This window comes from Monopterus albus, unplaced genomic scaffold, assembly GCF_001952655.1.
Source record: "Monopterus albus unplaced genomic scaffold, M_albus_1.0 scaffold639.1, whole genome shotgun sequence".
Taxonomy (NCBI): Eukaryota; Metazoa; Chordata; class Actinopteri; order Synbranchiformes; family Synbranchidae; genus Monopterus; species Monopterus albus.
In genome coordinates, this window is record NW_018128519.1 from 13,928 (window position 1) to 40,033 (window position 26,106).

At 41.1% G+C, this 26,106-nt stretch overlaps 2 protein-coding genes across 7 annotated transcripts in view; both read left to right on the forward strand.

The window, feature by feature from the left end:
- Positions 1–14,616, forward strand: part of rnf157 (ring finger protein 157) — a 19,199-nt gene extending 4,583 nt beyond the window's left edge. For 2 of the 6 annotated variants that reach the window (XM_020588809.1, XM_020588813.1), the window contains exons 3-19: positions 1,459–1,547; positions 2,063–2,212; positions 2,884–3,001; positions 3,110–3,176; positions 3,260–3,303; positions 3,532–3,579; positions 3,744–3,815; positions 3,985–4,144; positions 4,780–4,892; positions 5,000–5,232; positions 5,500–5,602; positions 5,694–5,802; positions 6,709–6,926; positions 7,022–7,084; positions 7,181–7,229; positions 10,500–10,610; positions 13,717–14,616. In XM_020588809.1, coding sequence (XP_020444465.1) covers positions 1,459–1,547; positions 2,063–2,212; positions 2,884–3,001; positions 3,110–3,176; positions 3,260–3,303; positions 3,532–3,579; positions 3,744–3,815; positions 3,985–4,144; positions 4,780–4,892; positions 5,000–5,232; positions 5,500–5,602; positions 5,694–5,802; positions 6,709–6,926; positions 7,022–7,084; positions 7,181–7,229; positions 10,500–10,610; positions 13,717–13,865 — 1,896 coding nt within the window. In that variant the 3' untranslated portion in view covers positions 13,866–14,616. Of the gene's footprint in view, positions 1–1,458; positions 1,548–2,062; positions 2,213–2,883; positions 3,002–3,109; positions 3,177–3,259; positions 3,304–3,531; positions 3,580–3,743; positions 3,816–3,984; positions 4,145–4,779; positions 4,893–4,999; positions 5,233–5,499; positions 5,603–5,693; positions 5,803–6,708; positions 6,927–7,021; positions 7,085–7,180; positions 7,230–10,499; positions 10,611–12,908; positions 12,944–13,716 lie in introns of all 6 variants that reach the window. The other 4 variants (XM_020588812.1, XM_020588810.1, XM_020588814.1 and 1 more) reach the window with 4 other exon arrangements.
- A 98-nt stretch (positions 14,617–14,714) lies between these two features.
- Positions 14,715–25,613, forward strand: LOC109953357 (5-hydroxytryptamine receptor 3A-like). Its single transcript, XM_020588815.1, has 10 exons — positions 14,715–16,635; positions 17,920–18,080; positions 18,174–18,218; positions 18,404–18,513; positions 19,343–19,512; positions 19,600–19,760; positions 20,399–20,609; positions 20,705–20,869; positions 21,173–21,252; positions 23,947–25,613. The coding sequence occupies exons 1-10, from the start codon at positions 16,596–16,598 to the stop codon at positions 24,163–24,165; spliced, it is 1,362 nt and encodes a 453-aa protein (XP_020444471.1). The 5' UTR covers positions 14,715–16,595; the 3' UTR covers positions 24,166–25,613.
- Positions 25,614–26,106: the final 493 nt, after the last annotated feature.

Consider the following 26,106-nt stretch of genomic DNA (forward strand, 5'->3'; position numbering starts at 1 on the left):
AGAGCTGTCCAGAAAGGAATAACAGAATGTGAGACAGGCCGAAAGACTTGGAGTACTTGACTGAGTGAAGGTGAAGCCTCAGCTCCATCTCTGTGTACTAATCTCAGTCGCACTGCTGTTTTTGTCCAGACTGGAGCTAAAATTAGGGGTGCAGTTTTTTCCCGATTGTGTGGGTGTTTATAATTCTCAGATGGTTCTGGTGTGTGTATTTATTTTTCTTGTGTGTGTGTGTCTGAAGCTTTACCAGCATTATATAATATTTGGTGGTTTGTAAGCAGATGGTGCTGTGGAATCATAAACCCACACACAGTCATTGTGTTCTCAGCCTCTTGCACTGCTCTACCAGCATGATCATGAGTGGGCTGCATTTAGGGATTTTCAGAGTCTGCTCTCTGAAACACAGTAATATCAAAAATCATCAGCTCCAAAACTAATGACAGTTGTTAGTGTTTAGCTCAAAGGACCACTGTGCCTGAGTACAGCCTCACAGAATTCTTTTCAGTAATAATACACTGTAGTCTTTTAGAAATAATGTTTTACTTGTCTACAGTTTATCACTAGGTGCTTAGAAAGACAATCATTTTATTTGAAATGGATAAATAGCCTGACCTTTTCATTTTAATCCATGAGGAAATACAGACTAAAAACACACTGTTGCCTGTGAGTTTCCAGTGAATGGCTCTTTTCAGTATCTGTTATTCCTTGTGTGTTTGTTTGTGTGGTTTACAGGCGTGACTCCCGCTGAGCCCAGATGTGTAATATTACTGAATATGGTGCCATTCACAGCCACACAAACACCCTTATACACTCACAGATGAGAGGTTGTAGTGTGGAGGTATGCGACCACATTCTGCCCATTTCTCCTGCCGAGGTCCCCAAACCACTTCGGCTCTCCCCTTACACTCAGTCAGCAAATTCTGGCTTCAAGCACACTCAAAAAGAGTGCTGAGAAGTGAACCACAGACTGGATCAAGTTTAAAAGTTATGTGTCAGTTTCACAAAAAGGTTTTTACTCATGGTTTTTATTGCTAAATGCAGGGTTGGTCACAGGAAAAAAACTGTTAAAAAGCCTAAAGGACTTAATGTCATCAAAATTGCAGTAAACCTCACCAATCTTAAACAGCTTGAAATAACAGACAGACACTGTTTGACCCTGGACTGTTGTATGCTCATGTGGGCCTTGTGTGTGTAGAGGTTTGCCAAACACTGTCTGAAGTGTCAGCTTCATCCCTGGAAAGACAGAATCTGAACAGATTTTTTGCTCTGGCTCAGCACTTGTCAGCACAGATCTCGTTGGTGCTGACAACACTTTGGTATTAAGGTTAAACCAGGAGCAGCTGCAGTCATTGTCTAACCATGAATTCCCTGTGGTAAACAGAGGAATGTTGGGGTCAGCTGAGTGCTACTACTCTTCAGTCCCATAACATATATTTTACATGTACAATTTGTTGTTTTCAGTTCCCATATGCAGCCCCTCCACCTCAGGAACCTGTAAAGACGTTACGAAGCCTTATAAATATCCGAAAGGACACGCTGCGGCTTGTACGGTATGTACCTTTATCCACCCAAACATATACACAACCTCTGACTGCACCATTGTTGTCTAATTTTATGGCCACTGATGGAATGAGCCACAATGGTTAATTTAAGGATTAGTGTCAAATTATAGGTTTCCCCCCCATAATTCAAACTTTTACTTTAATAAGGCATGCTTACAAATATACAACACAAGTGGGGATATACAGTATAACTTTTAATTACAAGCCAAAAATAAAAGCAGGAAATGTCCCTTATTCCTGAAAAAGAAAAGAAAATCATCCTACATCAAAACCTAAGATCTGAAGAAATTCCCTTAATAGTTACTGACTTTAAATATGTTTATTACATGACTTCAAATATTAAATTAATCCACCTGTTTCAGGTCATTCTTGTGTGAATACTGAAGCATGAAGCTCATAGATTTAATTCCCCTTTTATAAATCCATTTTCCTCATGATTCATGGCAAATGGACCATGCTCAGATTTCTGTTCTCCCTTATTCTTCTCTCCCTAACATCTGCAGGTGTAGCGAGGACCTAAAGCTGCCGGGCGACGACGCGGCAGGGAAGACCCGAGCCTGCTACAATGTAGAATTCACCTTTGATGCTGACACACAGGTGGCCATCACCATCTACTACCAGGCCATAGAGGAGTTTCACAATGGAGTGCCAGTGTACGTGAAAACGTGTTTTCTGATAATCAAATAATACTAAATGATGATGTTGGTGCATGATGTTAAAATATTGGCTAAAATCCAGCAGTCGGTCGCTTGGGTCAGTATCTGTATTTTAAATTGTAGTGAAACATCAGTAGTTCACTGTACTCTAGCTGTTACACTCTGTGTTTCCGTTGGTCCTTAAAAAGTCTAAAATCCAATCATCAGAATTTTAGGCCGTACGAAGGTTTTAAATACGGGCTTAAAAATTAATCATGCTTTGATTAAGATGATTATTCTAATGCTAAATTAACATTACTTCTATAATGTCACATTAACTTAAACTATGCGATACAGTGTTTATGCCATCCATTACAATCATTCAGTCACAGCAAGCAGATGACTCAATTTTTAGCGCCAAGGCAAGTCATGGCCTCGTGTTTTGGATGCCGGATGCAAGCAAATGTTGCTTATCTTCCAGCTTAGATAGAATTAATATTGTTAACTAAGGCTCTCTGGTTTACTGCTCATCGCTAGGAACTGCCACATTTAAACAGAAAAGCAGAAATCAAAAGCCGCACTCTAATGAACAAATGAAGCATCCACTTCAAACTGAGCTATCATTTCCTGATACTTATCCACGTCATGTATTTTGTGCACTGGTTGATTGTATCAGTTTCTTCCTGCAGTTACCTGCCCCAGGACAGCTCTCTGCAGTCAGAGACCGTTCATTTCAAGAGGGGCGTTTGTCAGCAGTTCTGTCTGCCGTCACACACTGTCAATCTTAGCGAATGGGCTGACGATGAGGTAGGCCGGATATTGAAACACATGTCTGTCTGTATGAGGCTGTGCCGTGGTGTGAAACCAGATGCAAATCTGATGTGTTTCTCTGCTCCCTCCTTGTTTTCTCCTCAGCTGCTGTTTGATATGGACAAGGAGGTTTTCCCCATGGTGGTGCAGGCTGTGGTTGATGAGGGAGAAGGTGAGTTTCTGCCTGATTATCACATTAATGGACTGATGTGAAAGTAGAGCTGAAAAGACGTGCACTGTTTTTAATCTCTGCAGAACATTTGGGACACTCTCACATACTGCTGGCTACATTTGAAAAGGTAAGAAAGATGTTCAGAGTCAGAACCAGTGAGAAACTGTGGCAGGCACTACATGATTGCATGTATGATTTGTTCTCATACAGACGTTGCCAAGACTCTCAGATAGAGCTGAAATGATTAGTTGATTAATATATCAACAAAAAATGACTTGACAGCTTTTTTGCTAATTAATTAATTATTAAGAATTAATTCAAGAAGATAATGTACAACTGTTGCTTTCCTTGGCAGCACATGGATGGAAGCTACTGTGTGAAGCCCCTGAAGCAGAAACAAGTGGTGAATACACCTGCCTTTATTCTCTGTTTCCTTCCTTTCTCCTTTTGTGTAACTTTTTTTTTTATTTCTTTGAAAGACAAAGGTGCACCAAGAGCTTTATTTCCCACTTGAACATTACACCTGACCCATGAGACCTACTGCCTTTATTCTTATTCTTTTCGCAGGTGGATGGAGTGAGTTATCTACTACAGGAGATCTATGGGATAGAGAACAAATACAACAGCCAAGAATCAAAGGTAAATACCAGACAACATGACAGATTTTTCTATCTGCTCCTTGTTGAGTGCATCAAAAGTGCTGTGACTGTGTGGTGAAATAAACCGCATGTCTGTCTTTGTAGCCTGACTCAATGTAGCTTGAATTCTCATCCTTTTTAACCTTTAAATGTCCTTTTTTTGTCTCCAGGTTGCCAATGATGAGATCAGTGATAACAGTGCGGAGTGTGTGGTGTGTTTGTCGGACGTGCGAGACACACTCATCCTGCCATGCAGACATCTGTGTCTCTGCAACGCCTGTGCAGACACACTACGCTACCAGGCCAACTGCTGCCCCATCTGCAGACTGCGTGAGTTCCCATCAATGACAAACACTGATAAAGTGGTTTTTGTTGCCAAAATAAGACTGAGGAAAATTCTCTTCCAAGGACTCACAACACTATTAATTATGTATTCCTTTAAAATCTCTCTTGCATTACAATAGAAAAAGTACAGTGTTTCAGTCTCAAACTGACTCCTCATCAGAAATCAAATGAGACTCTGCAGTCTGGGCTTTAAAGGGAGCATTTGTTTGTCCACGGCAGGCAGAAGGTTTTAATCTCAGCACCTGGACAAGAAAGATGTGTGTGATTTCTGCACATTGAAGGAGATCCTTAGGTGCTCAGTTTGTTTTTAATTAATAAGAAGAACACACTGATGTTTTGAGCTGGTAAAATGGAAGAAAAATGGCACTGATGAAAACTGCACATTTGGTCTAATTCAAAATATGTATTTCAAGGCATTTCAGCACATAGTCACAAAATATGGGAAGAGGGCATGGAAATGAAAAGCAATGACCAACTGCAGCAGAGAAAGCAGGTTCTGAAATGTAACATCTGGGAAAAGACTTTATGAAATCTGTGGTATTGTGTAAATATTATTGTCAGTGCAGTTAGTATTAGATACAGTAAATAGGTATTATTTAAATCTCTTTTATCATCATCAGCATTCAGAGCTCTGCTGCAGATCCGAGCCATGAGGAAGAAACTCAGTCCTCTGTCACCCACCAGCTTTAACCCTGTCATCACTTCACAGACGTCAGACTCAGAGGAACACTCGGTGAGACAGAACTTATACACACAAAAAAAAAACTAAATCTGTGTAAAATAGTGGTCAATCTCAGCCCCAGTAAACTCACATCCTCATTGTATTCTTCTCATTTTCAGGCATCAGAGCACATACCTCCAGGCTACGAAGTCGTGTCTCTCTTGGAGGCGTTGAACGGACCCCTCAGCGCCTCCTCAGCGGCTCCTCTTCCTCTCCACTCTGGTCCCAGCCACGTCACTGGAGCACTGCCCCCGTACAGCAGCGAGCCGCACCCAGCGCCTGCCCGCTCCCTCTCCCCTCTAGACCACTCCAACTCCAGTCAGGGACTCAAACTCAAGAAGAGTGGTTCAAAGTGAGTCTTGTTTGGCCAAATCTGTCAATGAAAATTATTTTAATGCACCTTAAGGGTTTATTTATTTTCTGCCAAAATATGCTGATTTAATAAAATGGAGAAGATTGGTTTAGGCTTCATTTTTACCTGAATTTTAAGTTCCAACATCTAAAATTTGGACAGAGGAGTTTGCAGTAGTTTTACAGCCCTGTGTATTACCTGCAGGTACCTGCTGGTACCTAAAACCCATTCCATTTGTTTTATCTGAAGCTTATGTTGCTTATACAGGTCACTTTCCCAGAATTCCTCTGTGCTTCCTGAGGAGGAGGATGAGAAGTCTTGCAGTGAATCAGAGGCCTGTCGCCACAAACTTACGGTGGACCAGCAGGAGGTGTCACATATGTTCAGAGGCTGCTGACTTGTGCATTTGTCTGTGTTTTTGTGGGGGGGCGTCATGTGACGCCGGTCTGGTTGTTTTACAGTGTGGAGTGACTCCAGACAGCGAGAACCTGACTCTGTCCTCATCTGGAGCCATCGACCGCTCACCCTGTACAGGAACCCCCCTGTCCTCTACCATCACCTCCCCTGAAGGTATACACACTCACATTCATCTTTCTGTACTCGGGAGGACCCTCGCTGACATAATACGTCCCCTAACTCAAACCTTTACCACCATAGCTAAATGCCTACCCCCAACCCGAACACTTAACCTAATTCTAACCGTAACCTTAAAACTGCGTCACTCCTTTGAAGTACCGAGAACTGGCCAACATGTCCTCACGTCACAAAAATGTCCTCACTACGGCGGCAAACTGAAAAAACTGAAAACCGCAAAAATGCACATATACAATGATGTTAATTTAATTTCCCTAAAGCTAAAATCTATTTTTATTGTCACTTTGTTCTTGCTTCTAATCGTAGATGCTCCTTATTTATTTAAGGCTAAACATGATGGCAATTTAAAATGTCAGTATCATGTCTGAATAAGTGCCTTTGATTGTGTGTTAAAAGTCTGTCACGTTAATGTAAAGGCTAGTTCTTGTCCGAGTTGGACTTAGAAAGATCAGTCCGACCATAGGACTTGCCCAAAGTAGTCCAGTTTGTGTTGTTCTTACCGGTCTTCTGTTTTATCAGTGTGACTGTTTAAATCGCAGATAGACAAATGTGTATTGTAATAGTCATAAAATAAAGACCTTTAAGAAAATGTTACATTAATCTTCAGAAGCCTTTCACATAAGTCAACAGCTGTAGGCTTTTACAAGTCTCCTGTCACTGAGCTGTGACAGAATAACAAATGCAATAGAAAAAATATTTCAGTCTAGATGTAATAAACTGAAATGATGTTTTGACAATGAGCCCAGTGAGCTCAGTGCCCTGTTGATATCAGTAATCCTACTCAGAAGAAAGGAGGGGTGGAAATCTCACCTGGCAGGCAGAGAGAAACAATCCTCCGGCCCCTGTGCCCGACCATGATCTGTGTCTCCGTGTGTCTGCCAGACCCAGTGAGCAGCAGCCTGGCCCAGTCAGTGATGTCCATGGCCTCGTCCCACTCCCAGCACTCCCACATCAGCACTGACACCATGTCCTCCATGTCAGGGTCCTACCTGGCCGGGGCCAAAGGCGAGCCTCGGGGAGATGAGGTGGGAGACAATGTCGAGGGTGAAGAGAACCAGGACGCCCCCATGGAGAGCCGAGGATCATCACAGCAGGATGGGGTGAGGATGGAGAGAGGAGAGATTGGCTGCAACATGAATATGTCATTTTATCATTGGACAGTCTCAGTTTGTATCATTTAATTTCTTTTGATCAGGAGTTTTCCAAGGAGCCACAGGAACAAAACTACTCAGTGGCTGTAGAGGAGCAGGACTCAGAGGTGACTGAACAACACCGATGTTTGTTTGCATGATTAGTATCCATTTTATTAAGTTAATTAATTAAAAAAAAACAAACCTTTTTGTCTTTTCTTCAGGGAAACGATGTTACTGAAGATGACTGCTCCTCCAGGTCTAATGGCAAAGGTAACTATGGTGACCATCCCTCAAAAGAAATACAACTCTTCATACAAACTATATATCACAGATTAGTAGCTGACCTAATATATTGTTGCTGTCGGTGAATCTTTTGAATCATGGCTGTGTAATGGCAACCCTTTTAATATAAAGGGATGTTATGCCAAACATTGTCCTCTAGATGGGGCACTTCCTTTCAAAATGCATGAAATAATGGCTGAAACCACCACAACATGCAGCATCTGAAATGGAGTGAATGGCCTCTCATACTGTACGTGTGCACTAGAACCTTGTTGTACTGTGCAGCGAGGGCTGAACTCTCAAGATCAACTTAAATAAAATACTGAAATGAATTCCAGGTTTAAATGTATTCAATAGGGATGCTCCGATCAGATTGTTTGAAGTGATACAGTCATAATCTTTATATCAAAATACTGTTTATGTCCCACAGTGGTCTGGTTTTGTGGACACAAAGTTGGACTGCATGTAGTGAGAAATGGCTCCTAAAATCTGATTCCAACACTGTGGTTACACTGACATCAGTTACATCTAAATAATCCTGTTTTGGTTTAGAAATGGGTTTTAAAATTCCCTGTTGCTTGTATTTCCAGACAAAGACCTCATAACAACAAGACGTGTTACTTTTCAAAGGCTCCTCAGAATATGACGGAGAAATCAGTGTCTAAATTTTAGGACCGTATTGGTGTACGCTTCACAGCCCTCACTTTCTCACAACCCATTGTGTGCCAAGCAGCTGTTTATTGGAGTTGGGAAATAGTAGGATGAGCATTTCTTCTCTTCTGGTAGAGATTCATCAGCCATCACCTCCAGCTCCATCCCTGCACCATCAGAGCCCCTGAAGTGAAAAATCTGTTTGAGTGACATGTACTTTTTAGCTTGCTGATTCTATTTTACTCTGAGCGTTTCCTGACTGGTGAATTTAATGACTGGTAGTTAAATAATTTGTAACAAATGCTCCGATCGATCGGATCATCCTTACAGGAAATGAGCACACACTGGAGCTCTGTGTTGTTTAAATGAGGTTCAGCTGCACACCAAGCTTATTACTTACATTTGCATGATTTATGCACTTATAATTGTTTGTGTGTACAGTACAGTATGTGTGTGTATGCACTTTATCTGTTTGAAGTGAGTCATTTGTGCACACAAGGCTCTGCAATCTGTTTTTAATGTTTTAGCTGCTGCATCATGATGCTTCCTTGTGCTCCATCTGCACTGCTACTGAATGCTGTTAGTGTGTGTGTGTGTGTGTGTATGTGTATGTGTGTGTGTGTGTGAGAGAGAGAGAGAGAGAGAGAGAGAGAGAGATGGAGTGTAAAAGAAAGTCATGTGGCACATACAGAGTGTGAGTTAATGACCAGCAGCAAACACAGAAAGGTCGCTTTTATTTAGACACCAGTTTGAGACTTGGATGTGTAAAAGTAGGTTCTCTGTGGAATATATATGTGTGTGTGTGTGTGTGTGTGTGTGTGTGTGTGTGTGTGTGTGTGTTCTAACACCTTGGGGCCAGACTGACACAATCAGCGAGTACCTGTGAGTTACTAAATGACCTTTCAGTTCTTTAGGAGACAAGTGGACCCATGCACCCTGACAGACTGTTAATGTGTACACGCGCTGCAGGATGTATGTTTGCACGCATATGTGTGCACATCTGCACCAGCACTGCTAGACAGCTTTTGTGCGTTCCTTGTCTGTGTATCTGTGCTGAGCTGCCAGTCAATCATTTTTCCAGTTCCTCCTCATTTAGCATGCACACAGGTTTGCTGCAGGCATGAAGCACTCGCACATATATTAATTATGTCAGTGTTGATTACTTTGCAGTGCTGGAAAAGGCAGGAATATGTGACTCCATAGAGTTTCTGTTTTCTCTCTCATTTGGTAGCTTATCTAATTAAAGAGAAAACATAGACCAAAATCTGAGGATCATCTGCTCCAGTGTATCATTCTAAAGCATCAGTAAACACTGTGTGTGATAGTAAAGAAACTGAGAGTATGAGGACACAGTGGCTGCTTTAAAACAAAGCAGCATGTAATTTTATATGATACAAGTCAGGCACTTTTTATAAGTTACTAAAGATCATTAACATTTCTCAGTATATCAGAAGATATATATGTATGTTTTACATATTCATATAAGCACAAAGTGTGACTATATCTCACAGGAAGTGATCATGGTGGGCAATCAAAGCTAAAAGTTAATACATTATATTACTAAAATTTTGTGAAGTAATGCAAATTTGAAAAGATAAAAAAAAGAAACTGATTTAAACAGAAAACATTTAGTTAATTCATCCACCATCCACTTTCTGCTGCTTATCCAGCTCTTGGTCACGTTTAAAGGTAGTGTTAATGAAAAAAACCTGAGCAGTAATTTTACTCGGCCCGAGCAAAACCATTGGATGGGGATTTCATTATGCTGAAACCTGTAAGTAGTGGTCAGGCAGTGCACGTTGCAGTGTGCACTGTATTTTGGAGGAGTGGCTTTGGAGAGAAGTCAGAACGAAAGGGTGGGATCTCGTCAGTTGTCCATCTTCAAAGTCGTGTTTCCTCTTGCTGGTTTTTCCAGGAACGTTAGCTATACCTTTAATGATTAATTAATAGGATCACGTTGTTTGCAGAAGGAAGATGCGACATAAATAAATTAATGAACCTGGTAAATAATCTCAGGCCTTACACCCCTCTGGCTTTCCACCATATGTTCACACACCAATTGGTATCAAACAATAACATAAAAACTAAAAAAGTACAAGTTAAACTCCACAGGAAAAATGCAAATGCTACACAGAGACAACTAGAGAGCCTGACCTCACCCGTTTTTCTTCACTGTAAACTGCTTTATACATGTGTTTCTGTCTTTTTGCTTAAATCTTGAAAAATATTAGAGCACACGGTCGATTATTCTCTCGGCATTTACCCGCTGCTCATGCGTGGCCCTGGGTTACTCACCACTGGGTTTCTTAGAATCTATCAGGCTGCACCCAAATGAAGTCCACACACACAGTGATCACTTCTGGTAAAGACCGAGTGATTTTTGGTATCACTGAGCCAAAATCCCTTTAAGCTTCAAGATAATTTAGCCTTCACACTGTTCACAAGTAGAAATATTTTACCATTTATTACTTTATTAATGCCGATCCAGCATGGCCACCCTCACCCCTCCACCTCTGTCACCCTCCTCCCTCACCACACCTGTACTACTCCCCCCCACTCCCATGCTGTGCCTGGCTGCTGTTGTTTGACCTTTGCCCTCGCTTGCAGGTGGGCGGAGCAGGTGTCCAGAGTTGGCCAATAACAATCAGGGCGTCGCCCTCTGTGACACGCCCTCTTTGGGGTTGGATAATGAGCAGGCTCCCAACAGCCGATTCGCCGGTGAGTGGCAATCTCTCGAACATGAACCAGTGAGCTGAGCTGAGTACTGGGGGGATGAGGAGACCTGCAGGAGGACTGCAGGAGTTATTGATCAGAAAAGTTAAGGATTTCTTAGTGATCTTTAGTTTGCTATGCTAATAAGATAGAAAGAAACAAGATAAACAAATCCAGATTTAGCAGCAGCTCCTGACCAGAGAGGAGGTTTCATAGCATCTGTGTCCAACCTGAAGGTCTGGAGCCTTCCTTCTTCTCTTCATCCCTGCCCTGTGGTGTTGTGGTGCTTCCTTGCTTCTTCAGTACCAGTTAGCTGTGCTCTCTCTCCCTCTTCTCCCCTTTAGCTGAAGCCCTGTGTGTGTTGTGTGAATGCATCTTTTTGTGCGCCTGACGAGTGCTTTCTGCATGCTGTGTTTTCTGTTCTGTGAGAGTGTGGAAGAGAGAAAGATACTGGTCCATTCCAGCGTGGAAGTTCATGTTCAGCGTCTGCCAGCTCCGAGCCGCTTTGCCAAACATCTGCAGTTCATTGTTTCACCAATCCGTCCCCCCTCCTGTCCTCTGCTCATCCTCATCCCTGCTTCTTAGCACCTGTGGGATACTGTGATGAGAGATAATAATGTCAAGTTTGACCCTAATTTAATGCCTTTTTATGTTTAGGTTATGTAACCCTCTGGAGTGCAGGTTCATTTTGGCTTAGTTTTGCAAACTTTCTATGTAGCGATTTCTGACTTTGTTTTCCCACCTTTTAAAAGGCTCTTACCTTGCATACATGATATACTTTGTTCATCACAAACTCAGCTATGTTTGATTTGCCATTTTGTCAATTTAACAAATTATTAAACTCAAATACATTAAATATAATTAATTCATGTTTAGTTAATTGCTCAGGAGAGGATTATGGAACAGTTTAAGGTTGTAAAAAATCAACTGTCACTGTTTAAACAGTTAGAAATTAACCCAGTTCTTTTGTTGGAAGTGCGAGAAGTGAAGACAGGAGAGGACTGTTTAAAATCAACAGAAGGTTTACTGGAAGTCTGAGCACAGGTGAAGTCTTACAGCGCTGGATTCAGAGAGACAGAGCTCCCGCAGGAAAACCGTCGTCTGAACCTCAAGTTATGTTTTTACATTACATTTATATTCTTGGGCTAGGTCTGCCCCAGACAACGGTACAACATTTCATGTATCATGATCCTATTGGTCATTTAGCGTGAGTAGGTCAGCCCCTGCCTGCGCCCGCCTGCTGAAATGTGATCTATAAACCAGGTGTGTGTGTGTTGTGATGTGATTTTCCAGGCGGCAACTGAACAATGGGTCATCTGCGCTGCAGACCCCCCTATCTGTGTAATCCTATTACAGGACAAAGCAGGACCTCATGAATACAGACACTATGTCTACACAGAAGTTAAAGTAGTCAGTTTCTACTTCAGTATCACTTGACTCTCATCAGTACAACTGGAAGATATATATGCAAGGAAAATAAATGTGTTAAAGTAACCAAAGCTCAGTAGTTCTGGACAATCATCAATACAGTTTTAACATATTTAAGCCAGGAGAGTTAAGGTATGAAAAATAACTAAAAGACAATGAAGAACTAAAAAGTAACTAAAGGGAACTAAAGCTATGAAAAGTAGCTAAAGCTTATAAAGTAACTAGAGCTTATAAGAATCAATTCTTACAAAACCCACAAACACATTAAAAACATGTAAGAAATAAAACTATAAATTGGTGTATTTACATGTACATTGGCTTTATTCCAGCTTTATTTATGTTTCTTCTTCATTGAATGTCTATATATCACCAAATATTCTGTGGTCTGCAGACATGGATGAGATAGTGTGTGAAAGTCCCACATCAGCGCTTTCTCCACTTGTCTTTACATGTCACTTAAAGTCATGTTACTGTAAATAAAACATGGTCATTGTAGGAATTCTCTAGTGAACAGGCAGACTCCCAAGGGTAATTTGGATTATAAGTAGTTAAGTATAAGTAATTTTGGCTTTAAATTTGCTTTACTTCCTTTAGCTCTGCTTTATTCTTGACACCTTCACCCTCCTCCCCTTTTAAACCCTGATTTCATTTCATTCCATTGAACTTACATCACTTCTTTGGTGTTTTACAGTGAATGTTGTGACATGTTTTCTCTTTGTGTCGTAAAAGTATTCTTTTATCTCTCTGTTCTCTCCTTTCCCCGTCATTCTTCACATATTCTGTCATCTTTTCCGGGGCATTTTCCTTCTTTCTCTCTTTTTTTCTCTTGATGTCCTCTGACGCTTTTCCTTCTTTCGCCTTCTTTTGGATGGACAGATGAGGAGTCGTGCCCAGTGCACATTGAGGACTAGGTATGATGTTATGACTGGATGATGGATCAGACACCAGGGTCAGAAGCTGTAGTTGGCTTTGCCCTTTATATTTATTCATCATAACAATCACACGTCTTTGTTAATAACTCTTTTTAGATTCATTTAGTTTAGCTTTACATTGCACATTCTTAAATAAATGTAGCGGTTTAATAAGAAAGACAACTACACAACTTAGGAAAGTATTTTGTAAACTATGGTTTAATAAGAAAGACAACTACTTACAACAACTTAGGAAAGTATTTTGTAAACTACACATAGAGGAACATGTTCTTTGCAATGAGACTAGTCAAGCAGACTAAGCTGTAGATAATCCTTTTCATCAAGACACTGTTTACATACTGATCAATGTTTTGTCCCCAGTGTGTCCTGGTTGCTGGTCTGTAGTCTGCAGGTCCAAACTAGACTGCAGGATGAGTCATCAAAAATATTTAATATTTTATAGGATGAGGAGAGAGAGGGGGCGCTTGGATATAAACATATTCACAAAAGCTTTTTGTGGCACATATTTGACATTTACCAGGGACATGGGATAAGTGGTGTGAGTGGGTGCAAATTAAAAAAGCACCATCATGTTTTTTACTTTAAGAGCTAAACATGAGGGCAAAAGTACAATTATAGTACAACCATGTCAAGGTTAGAGAAATGCCAGGATCAGACTACATTCACACTGTGTTCTCAAGAGGACGTTTCTTCTCTATGACAATCTAACCTCAACGCCATCTTCTCTCTCTCTGTCTTCTTCTTCCCTTCAGGTTTGATGTACCACGTGGGCTACAGGCCTGTTTTGGAGCCCCTGCCCCACTACACCTCCACTAGCAATATTAACCTGGAGGGGCCAGGGGCAGAGAACAGGGACGGCCAAAGTCCTAAACATCCCCGCCGTGGACCGCTCATTGTGTAACACATTCACACAAACACACACAAACATTTCTGTCCAGATTCGGCTCTTCTTACCCTGCCATAGTGCTGAATCGCTGGATACTGTGTCCTCGCTGAACAGGGAAACTTTGCCCCCACCTTTCTAAACATTTCCTGGATTATTTGTTGATGCTGCGCTGAAACTCTTCTTGAGTGGAAAGTGGAGAAAAAAGGAGTAAACAGTATCACTTCCGTCTGTGCACTTTTATCTCACAGGAGTTTCCTTTATTGTTATTAATTTTTTTGTCTGTGACCTGATTTGTTGTGGGAATGATTAGCCTACTGCTGCGTTATTATTTATTACCTGTAGATCTGACTAATGAGAGCTGTGTGTTGTGACACTTTCTCTAGATAAGTACATGCTGCTCCTTACCTTTGACTTCCTTTCCTGTCCTCTATCAGCAGCCAAACAGTCAGGGGTTACTGTGATCGGCAATCGGATTAATCTTTAATGTACTTCCTCTTACAAGCTGTGTGTTTAATGAGTGGTTGGACACTTTGTGAAAGTCAGCTCACCGCACTACTTTACTGTACCTTGCCGAACTGAAACGTGCTGACTCGTCTCCTCAGATCAGGGAGCTCCCATCTCGACTTCGCATGCAGTTTTCCTCTCATTCTCGTCATGATTTTCAAAAAAGCTCTGCTGAATTTCAATCCAGAAATGGTCCAACTTGTTGTAAAGTGGTGAACGAGCTGAGAGGCGGTGGCCAAAATGCACAGAAATGGACTGATTTTAAAAAAAATAGGCACGTGACAGAATGTACTCTGTGGATCTCTAAGAAGGGGAATGTACTTGACATTTAATTATCACCTAAATTGGAAGTCATTATGATCTGCAGCCTAAACTGGGTCTCTAAATACACAGCTACCATGTCATCCTGTCTCTCTGCAGCTCTGTTTTAGCATGTCAGTATTATCATAGTGGAACCGGATATCAGCAAGTACCACCAAGCAATAAAGATGCCAAAACTGCATCTCCGCCTTTTCTGCTGCAGGACGACGCTAACTTGCAGTCCAGACCATGACAAAACTGTTTACACTGGCCTGTTACAGTCACATTCAAACATTTCAGTGTGTATTTTTTATTTTAATTTTGCCACTGTAAAATGATTTACTGTGAAAACAACTTCTTGCAGTGAATTTGAAAACCTAAACATGATATTTAGGCCACACTATGGTTAATTGGCATTTTGTTCATCGATGAGCTCTTTTCTCTTTGTTTGTGAAGCTTTTAGTTATTTTGGTTTTGTGTTATTTTAATCTATAGCTCACCTGCTGTTGCTGTTCTCTGTGTTTTAATTTGTTGCAAAACACTGTTGTTTCCTAGAATGTGGATGAAAATATGTGAACAATTTATAAAGGTTTACACAACGCACATGCGTGCTCACATAACAAATAACTGAAAAGGGACACTATCAACATTTAATGCACTATTAGCTGTTTCCTAGACAACACAAGTTGCGGTGCATGAGGCCCTAGTAGAGCGAGCATGTTAGTCTAGGTCAGCCTGCATCCTCCTGTAAAATACTTGATGATGGACCATTGCACACTTGTAAAGGGGCAGCATATCCCTCTGTACTTACATAATTGGTTGCTGTTGAGGTGAAAAATACCGCTCTACTATATCCAAGCTGTAAACAGTCGTGATCACTTACCAAATGTGTACGTGAAGCCGTTCTCTGGCACCAGTCACAGTATAATATCAAAGGCACGAATCCCGAATCTGCAAGACCCCACTTTTTCTGGTTAAAAATGTCAAAGACGACATCAAATGGACAATAAAGTGTTTGCAACTAAATGGCAACTGTGTGATTTGCTGTTGATTTAAGATTCATTCATCAGCACCGGGTTGCGCTTTGGTTCAGAACATGCATTGCTGCTTCATTCTGTTTCTTGACAAGGTCACCTTCCCTGAACCTCCCCTCAGAGATGTATACAGTCGCTTTCCAAATTCTGTTTTGTAGTTGTCCCACAAAACAGCTCAATTTCTACATTTGTTGCCAGTAATAAATGACTCCTCAGGGCTTGACCTGTTCTCATAAAACAATCATTAGATGCTCCCTACCCAACTTCTAATTGTTCATAAATGACACATCTATTAAAATATAAAAACATGTTATTAATTAGACTGTCATCAGTGAAGTGATTTATTGTACAAGGAAAACTTTTTGCATAAATAATAAATGACCTTTACTGTTGCCTGCTGTGAGAATGGCTGGGGATGACAGTGAGTAGGGCTTCAATGTGCAGTGTTCATAATGTCACTGCTACTTTGTTTGAGAGATCAAGTTGCACTCTAATTGGATTTTTTTTTGTGTGCTGCTCTGCATGCTGTAGTGAATTTCTGTTTTGTAACTTTGTGTATTAATGTACAACAAAGTTAACCACCCACTATGCTTTGTCTCCGCTGTCAAAAAAGTTTTAGCATCCTGTAAATTCACAGTATCTCCCCTTTCTAATAGAGAAATCCTCTCCACCTGCCTTTCCTTTAGCTTTAAAATTTGTTACCTTCTCTCAAAAGTCAAACCAAGGCCTGAGACATATTGTATATACCTGCCACTGTGAAGCAATTAGAGTGTGAATTCATGCTCTCCACTGAGGGAGGGGGCTCTTTTCAGCAGTGAGAGGGATTGTTCATACTGCCCAGCCCTCCTCAGCTCAGAGCACAGAGTGGGTCTGAGCTTACAGCACAGACACACACTCGGCTGCAGATATGATCCCTGTTGTTTTCATCGTCCTGATCCTCCTCACAGGTAGGACTTTGTGTTGTATGAGGATGTCTGGGTGTGTGTGAACCTCTGAACAGTGTCTAATCATGTCTGCTTATTAGATGATTGTATATGGCTTTTTAATACCAAATGAGGGGTGTAAAGGGTTACCCTGTTTCCATATTTGACTGTTTCAGAGACATCAGAGATGCCTTACCCCGTCATTCTAGTGTTGTTATTATCTGGTAAATAAACTGTTTGGGGGCCTGCTGTCACAGAGCTGTTTGTGCAAATCTTGGAACCAGGAAGTGGGCAAATGATTATATTTTTAATATATACAATGAATTTTTTGATTTCTCTGTTTCACAGTTCACTGCTCTGGATAAAGATAAAACTCTGGTTCGATGAAGAGAAGAAAAAAATATAAAAATTGAGACAAAGCCCCTCTTGTCACAGCATCTACATTTTCAAAAATTACACAAAAGTCTCTAATTGTACCTTTATAGCCAGCATATTTTTTATTATATATTTGAAAATGAAAAATGGCATTTTAAATTAGTTTGGGCTTTATGCCAGGTATATTTAAGCATTGTAGGATAAATGAAGTTAAAATAAGAATGTAATATATAAACAAAAACCACTTAAAATGACTAACAATTATGCCAATTATGCAGATGTGATATGGTATGTAACAAGCTTTAGCATTTAGCCTGAAAATTTAGCTTATAACACACTGAAATACTATATAAAAATCATTTTTCATTAATGTCTTTATAAATCTAAAGTTTTAATTGTTGACAAATACTGAACATTTAAAATGGTCTTATAACTGCTTACAGCTACAGTATAGTGTGTTATATACCAGTGGTCCCCAACCCCCGGGCCACGGACCGGTACCGGTCCGTGGATCACTTGGTACCGGGCCGTACAAGAAATTATTAATTATTTCCGTTTTATTTATTATCTTAGTCTGAACGATCTTTTATTTTGAAAAATGACCGTATTCTCTCGGTTACATCTCGGTCACTTGAGCGCCAAAACTGGCTTACTTGTGGACATATTCAGCCTGCTCAATGAACTCAATCTGTCACTTCAGGGGAAAATGACAACTGTCTTCAAGTTGGCAGATAAAGTAGCTGCATTTAAAGCCAAACTGGATTTGTGGGGACGGCGCGTCAACAGAGGCATAAACAATAATAAAAATGTTTAATCAAATATAAGGCAAAAGCTGATAAATAAGAGGCTGTAGAACGTTTGCATACAAAAGGCTGAGCTGTAAGGGCCACCAGCACATTGAACTTTTAGGAAAATACTTCTGTCTTAATGCAGGTGGTGCATTTTCTAAGAAAGTGTGTAGTTACCAGGATGTTCTGGACCACCTGAACCTGACCACAGATAACAGTGTGTTTAAACTGACTCGGCCCGTTCTGGACCACACACACCCCACCTTGGTAGGGCTGGACATTGTCCTCTATGCCATCCTGGCTATGGTAGGTGCTGCATTACTGTGTTGGTGTAAAAATATCTGCTAAAAGCTGTCCATCAAGTGATCATTTCTGACATGTGTATACGTTTATTTACAGATTGAGAAAACACAAACTTTCATTCCTTTTGTCTGGGCAAAAGTGGTGAGTTGACTGACTCCTTTATGGAGTTTGATTTTGGTTGTTTGAATGCACAATGTCTTCTGGTCTCGGTGGACACTTTGACTCTCTAGGGCTCTAGTTGGTCACCTGTTATTTTTGTCTTTTATTACAAATTTACCTGAAACTTTGTCTTGCTTTCCTGGAAATTCTCCTTTAAATTTCTGCAGCAGTGGAACGATGAACGCATCTCCTGGGACCCCACACAGTTCTGTGGGATCACTGGGGTTTCAGTTCCTAGAGACATGCTCTGGAAACCGGACCTCTTCATCTTTGAGATGTGAGCCTGCAGCACACACAGACACGCAAACTTTAGTTTAGTAGTTTTTGTCAGTTATAAAGGAATGTTAAGACACTCTGGGAAACATATTCACTTTCCTGTTGAGAATTAAATGAGAAGATTGAAACTATCGTGTCGGTCTGTTAAATATGAAGCTACAGCCAAGTGACATTTAGCTGAGCTTAGCCTAAAGACTGGAAACAGGGGAAGCTGTCATGATTCTGTCCCATCGGTTTTCGTTAACATGCTTTTATTTTGACATTACTTCCTGTTTCAGTTTCACCTTAGTTTTGGACTTTTTACTTTAATCACCGGTTATTGTTTACACCTGTTTTCAGCCCATAATAGGCAGCTTTCCCCCACCAGGAAGCTGCCAGATCGTTCTAAACCCATGTTCTGACTTTCCAGTGGTTTTTTTTGTCTTGTGTCTGTTTTTCTAGTTCTGACCCCAGATCGACTTGATTATGTTTTCTGGACTCCTGCATTTTGTTCTGTTATTGTGACCTGCACCTCAAATAGTTTTCTGTTTTACCTCCTCTGGCAATATAATCGAGTTCACCCACAACATTGTCGGTAGCTTCACACGCCGATTTCTGACAGGAGCAGCTAGTCTGACTCTGTTATAACTAAATCCACCTACTAGCAACTGCAGAGCCAACCAATTTACATTTTATATCTTGTTTGTTTAACCCATGGTTTACAAGATAAAACCACAAATTTGTGTTTATATGAACAGGAAACCCTCTCTTGTTTCAGCTCTTGATTAATGTGAAATACTGCATGGTTCAAACACACTATAAAAAGACTGTGTGTGTGTGTGTTTTTTTAGGGTACAAAAAGATGAATCCCCTCTATGTCCCTACATATACATGTCCTTTAATGGGATGGTCACTGATGAACAGGGCATTAGGGTGGTCAGCACCTGTAATATGAACGTCCACAAGTTCCCCTTTGATACGCAGAGATGCAACATCTCCTTCAGTTCTGCAATACATACTGGTGAGGGATGGTGTGTGTGCATCTTATGTGAATGTCACATTTTACCCATCCTTTCACTCAGATTGTCTCTCTCTACTCTCACCTCAGTTGATCAAGTTCGCCTCTTTCCTTCCTCCAACTCGTCTCGGGCCACAGAGTTTTCCCAAGAGATCATGAAGACTCAGGGAGAGTGGGACTTCCTCCAGCTGTCTGTCACCAACAGCAGTCTCACCATCGACAAAGAACAGTGGGACATGATCATATACACTGTACGTAGCACAGGGAGGGACCAAGTAATGTCAATCACCAAATCTCAACGCAATTAAACATCTGTGTGTGTGTGATTTTAGAGCATTCAGAATTCAGACAGATGAGACCGGTCAGTCACAAACAAATTTGTCGGCACAAACTATTGTATTATGTTCTCAAGTTACTTAATTTGTGCTATTTAGTAAGTGAAGTGCAAAAATTAGTAAAAAATGTTGCCAGTTGTATGAATTTTTTAATTTGTGATGCTTTGCTACATTATTCACACTCTCAGGTTATGTACTTCAAGGTTATTAATTTTCTCGAGAACTTATTCTGTGCTCTTGTATTAATAGGTTGGGGATACAAATTTTCAAAGTATAATGTAAATGATGTTGCCAGTTTTACCAGTGACTCAATTTGTGCTCTTGTATTACATAATTAACAGTCTCAAATTGCTGAATTCATACTCTGGAATTACTTAATAGAGTATGACATGCAAATTAACAATATAAGCAACCTTTAAACTTTTTTTTTTTTTTTTTTTTTTTTATTTTTCAATATTTTTCCTTTGTTACATAATTTGTCCTTGTTTTACTCATTTGGACTCATGAATTACTGGCACCTGGATGTAGCCTGACCTTTGAACCTTTTTTCCTAGTTCACCATGAAGAGGAGGCCCCTCCTCTATGTCATCAACTTCTTGTTGCCCATCCTGTTCTTCCTGTGTCTGGATCTTTCCTCCTTCTTCATCTCAGATGAGCGAGGAGAGAAACTGGGCTTCAAGGTCACCGTGATGCTAGCCATATCTGTCCTGCTGCTCATCCTGAATGACATTCTGCCTTCCATGTCCAACAAGACTCCACTCATAGGTACAGATCCCCAGACCTGTCTCCAGCCTACAGAGCCAATCTTTAACAAACCATTAGATACAAAAAAGCATTTGTTGCCTGTTTCCTCCACACAGGGACCTACTGCATTGTCATATTTGCTCTGATGCTGCTCAGTCTGATTGAGACTATCTTGGTTACATATCTAATGGAAGCAGAGTCTGCCTCTCAGGAGAAGCTGAAGTTTAAGGACGACTGTGAAGACAAAGGGGAAAAAGTCAGAACTGATAACTGTAGTGCAGGTGAGACACATCACAGACATGAGCAGGGTTCACAAACGTTTGCTTATGTTACTAAGGAGGTGCCATTGTGCCAATCATCTGCTCCAGCCCCACTCACACAGTCCTAATGAGGCAGACTAGCTGGGTTTTTAACCTTTGTCAACTTATAAGTAGGGCTGTTTTTACTATCTGTGCCTTGATTCTTTCATATTTAGTAACACATTTGTAGTAAAATAGAGAAATACTATTTACATACAATAGGATTTAAAACCATGTTTTTGTACAGTGCCATAATCTCGTGTCAAACCTGCTGTTTGTTTTCAGAGGAGAAAAGAGAGACCGATTGCTCCTGCATCATCTGCAAAGTGTCTAGCAGGCAGGAGCTGCTGCCTGCTGCTGAGGAGGTGAAGCATTCTATATACAAATACAGACCTTACACACTAACATTTGTCTTCAAGTCAAGAATCTTTATTGTCATTATGCATAGCACAACAAATTTTTTTCCAGCTGCTCTCTGCTTAAAAGACACATTATTTACATAACACAAAATTGTATAAGTCAATATAAAACTATGAACAAATAAAAAGGGATGAATGGGACCTAATCAGGTCAGCAGCATGTTAGCAGCAAGAGTGTAGTAACATTATAAGGTGCAGCTCAGTGCAAATCTCAGTCTTTAGGAAGACGTGTGAGCATGGGTGTGTGTCTGCAGAGGTCCAGTGTTCTGTCTGTGTCTGTCCATACGGAGGAGGTTGTGTGTGTGTGTGTGACTAGGGGTTAGGGGGGTGATTGATTTCACAGCTCTGTTGAAGAAGCTGTGTCTCAGGCTGCGTCCGAAACCGCATACTGTGACAGTACGTACTGAAAGAGATGAAGTACCTACTTACTGACCGTTAAAACAGTACTGTATAGTATGAAGCCTGGTAGTATGAATGAGATTCGGACGTACTACATCCGCCATGTTGATACATCACGTGACATACGTTTTCATAGCGGCGTCTTCTTCGTTGGATAACTCCTCTCCCAGGGTGTCAAGAGCCTCATATTTTTTTTCCTCAATTAATGTGACCAAACAGAAGACATCTTGCTTAGACAGACTTCTTTTTGATTTCATTTGGAAAAATAAACCACACAAGGTTAAAAAGGAAATTATAGAAACCAACCAGGTTAGAGTGTGACACATACCTTTTGTAAATCCAAATGATGACCCCAAGCTTAACGTAGCTAACGGACGACCGGTGGCCATCTCAGACTAACGGACGGACGCGTAGCGGTGAAATATCTTCATGAAAATGTAAGAAGTTGTGGTACGGCGACCACGCTGTAAGAGAACCAACCAGGTTAGAGAAGAAAGACAAACCACATACCTTCTGTAGATAAACATGGTCGAAATCCATTCAAATGGCGATGAACGGACGGCGCGGGAGCTAATGACAGGGATGGGATAGACCGGCACCGCAGATAAGACTCCCAGGGCAAAGCTCCTAGGAGTTTTATGTGCCTGGCAGCCTGGTTCTATGCCTACTACACAAATCTACTTACAGATGGCCACTTCGATCGGACGAATAAAACATATTTATGAAAATCTAAATAGTCATGGCAGAGAAGCCATGTTGGAAAAGAGAGTTGGAAAGAAAGTTGGGCATGGAGGGCCGGCAAAAACACCTGAACTAGACCTTCTAGAAGTCACAGTAAACTCAGGACTTGTGGCAAAATGACCACAACAAGACCCCCTTAATGGATAAACTGGCGGGAGTGGGGACGGGAGGCCTGACAAGGGAACCCACAATAAAATAAAAATAAATTGACTTACAGTTCGGTAGTTCTACCTGAAAAGAGAAAGATAAATAAAATTAGTTTGATTCAAATGATTCCAAATCTACAGGCCGCATGTCATAGAGCAGGAAACAAATTCACTGTAACAGAGATACACTTCTTCCTTCAGTGTTAAAACAAACAGAAAGAACTTAAAGTTCTGGACTTACCGAACACTTAAAGCTCTGTTTTCCCGCGCACACGACGCAGATGTGTCTGGTGACAAACCAACGCGAACCAACATCGGAGACTAACGCGAGTGACGCGGCGAACAGCTGTTTCTCCTGACTCAACAAACTAACCTAACTGTTCTCAAAATTTAAACCACTTGTAGCCCCGCCCACTGCGCACGGCCCTTGTTGATGATTGGTCTGCGGGAACTTCCTTTCCCGTGACCGAACTTCCTTTCCCGTTCTACCTGCGCAGGTACACGCTGCAAGTGACACTGGCTGCGTCCAAAACCGCATACTGTGACAGTACGTACTGAAAGAGATGAAGTACCTACTTACTGACCGTTAAAACAGTAGGTACTGTATAGTATGAAGCCTGGTAGTATGAATGAGATTCGGACGTACTACATCCGCCATGTTGATACATCACGTGACATACGTTTTCATAGCAGCGTCTTCTTCGTTGGATAACTCCTCTCCCGGGGCATCATGGGATAGTGAAGTGTCCATCGTATGCACACTGCAAAATCCAGCCGGAAGCAGTAGGTCATCCGGGTACTTTTCGCCTACTGTTTTTGGAATACTACGAATCCGGACATACTACTCGCCTCGCCTACTGCTTTTCGCCTACTATACAGTATGGTAGTAGGCGGTTTCGGACGCAGCCTCAGTCTGTTTGTTTTAGTCTTTATATTCCTGTAGCTTTTCCTGGAGGGAAGAGGCACAAACAGACTGTTGCCTGTGTGGGTGGGGTCTGCAGCAATCCGTCCCGCCCTCCTCTGGATCCAGTCAGTGTATAGTGAGTCCAGATCCAGAAGAGGACTCCCTACAATGCCCTGAGCTGTTCTCACCACCCGGATCAAGTCCTTTCTGTCCTGTGCAGTGCAGCTCCCGTATCTCACTGTCGTACTGAGGCAGAGGATGCTCTCTACTGTCGCTCTGTAGAAGAATTAAATATACTGTATGTTCATGACACCAGATTTCAGCCTCTTGAAAAGTGACAACTTGTCATGTAAAAGCACAAAAAGGAAAAGACAAATTTGTTTACCTAAATTGCAGCACATGATCATCTCAGCAGGAGGATAACCATGGTGTGATTGCATGTGTGTGCAGGTTAACCACAGCATTCAGTGTGAAGAGTCACATGTGTTGCTGCTGATCCTGGAGGAGCTGAAGGAGCTGCAGAAAACCCTGAATCTGCACCTCGGCTGCAGAGAGGAAAGAGGGAAGTTTGCTCAGTGGGCTACAATTATCAACAGAGTATTCTTCATTTTCTATGTCACCACTGTGTCACTGTTTCTCCCTCTCATATACAATGAATGGATCAATTAACAATGTGCAATAATACTTCATTTTCAGTGTTCTAAGCCCTGTGTGTCATATTAAGATTTGGTAATGTATCAGAGTGAGTAGATCACTTCTGTAGGCTAATTAATAAATAATAAGGCTTCACTTTGTTTTTAAAAGGCTTTACTGTAGATCAACCCACAGATTAATCAATAGTTGCACTAATGAAACAGCAAAAAAAAAAAAAAAAAAAAAAAAAGGGAAGGTGCAACCATATCTGGTGGTTTTTGTTGGAGAAGATTAATATACTTTGATGTGGGCATGAGCACTTCCAAAATCAATGACACACACACACACACACACACTGACTGACCTCACACACACATACTCTTTTCACACAGTAATTGTTCACATTGTCTCTTCATTCAGACAAATGGATCATTCTCTTCCGTCCTGTTCTGTCTTCTTTCACCTCACAGCTCATCCGCCCCTCAGACTTTACACCAATCACATCCATCCTCACCGTCCTGATATCCTCTGTGTTATACGTAATATTGCTGTCAAAGAGGCCAGTCGTTTGCTTTCGACTGGTGCTATTGCAGTTGGACTGTGCATGAGTCCCCTACTTTATTCGGAATGAAATATCTTAACTGCTAAATAGACTGTCACATATTCATGTTCCTTGACTTTTCATCTAGCTCTTTATCAGGTCAAATGTTCAGTTTATCTAAAATTTTGGTTTATAACTTAAGCTATACTTTGTGTTTAGCTAATTAACTAATGTTAGCCTGCTAATGCACTAAACTAAGATGGTAATCAGGATAAACATTATACCTCTTAAACAATACGTTCTGTCATTGTGAATGTTTTAGCATGCTGACCCAACATGGAGTGTCTTTGTAAGGTGCTGGGCCACCACGTGCCACCAGAACAGCTTCAGTGCACCTTGGCATTGACTCTCATGGACCAGTGAACAAAATTTTCCCAACTAACCGTCAACATTTTGTATTTTGTTAAGCATGAACCTTTCTTCTTACAATGAAATGCAAGTAATATTTTAAAATGGTCTGACAAATCACTACCTACAGTAAAAACATCCTAAAAACTAAATAATTCTTTGTGTGCCATCATCATACAGTGCATGCTTTCCTGCATGTGTTGACCGTTTGAACTGTTAAAACAATTAAACATTTCCAGCAAATTAATCAGCAGTCCATCACTTTTATTTTGTCAAACCTAAATTTGATTTCAGCTGCTTCCTCCAACGGTGTCTTTGTGTTGCCACAAGAGGGGGTGATCTGCATTTTGCATTTTCCCGGAAAAAACCCACGCAGGCACAGGGCGAACATGCAAACTCCATACAGAAAGGCAACGGGTTGGCTGGGGCTCAAACCCAGGAGATTTTTTGCTGTGAGGTGACTGCGCAAACCACTGCTGCACCATGCCACCCTTGTCTTTCTAAATAACATGTGGTCACATGATTAGTGTGGACAGGTGAGAGATCACAATTAATTTGGGCAGGTACCTTGATTAATTGCAAACAATTTAGGGGAAAGTGGGCTGAGTTGTGCCAGTTTTTACTCAAAGTGACTTTAAAGTGAGGCCATGACAGTAATGCCTTCAACTTAAGAATGTACATATATTTCAGGGTGTTGTGCATCCCTGAGAACAATAACTTTGGGTCTGATATAAATTGTTTCAGAGATATAGCTTTTGGAAAAAAAGTGGTCTCGTGGCACAACTTGCCCCTGCTTTAGGCCTTGCCCCCATTTAGGCCTGGATATTGCATAGCTTGTAATGTATCTGTTCTCTTTGTGAGAGCCTTCTTAATCTTCAGTTTGTTGTTTGTTCTATACCACATATTTTAGCATATTGCTACTGCCGTGGTAAAGCCATTGGATATTGGAGGTTACCAGTTCTTATTGCATTTTTATGTTCCACCAATCTCACTTTTAATTTGCACTTTGTCCTCCCAATATAGAAACA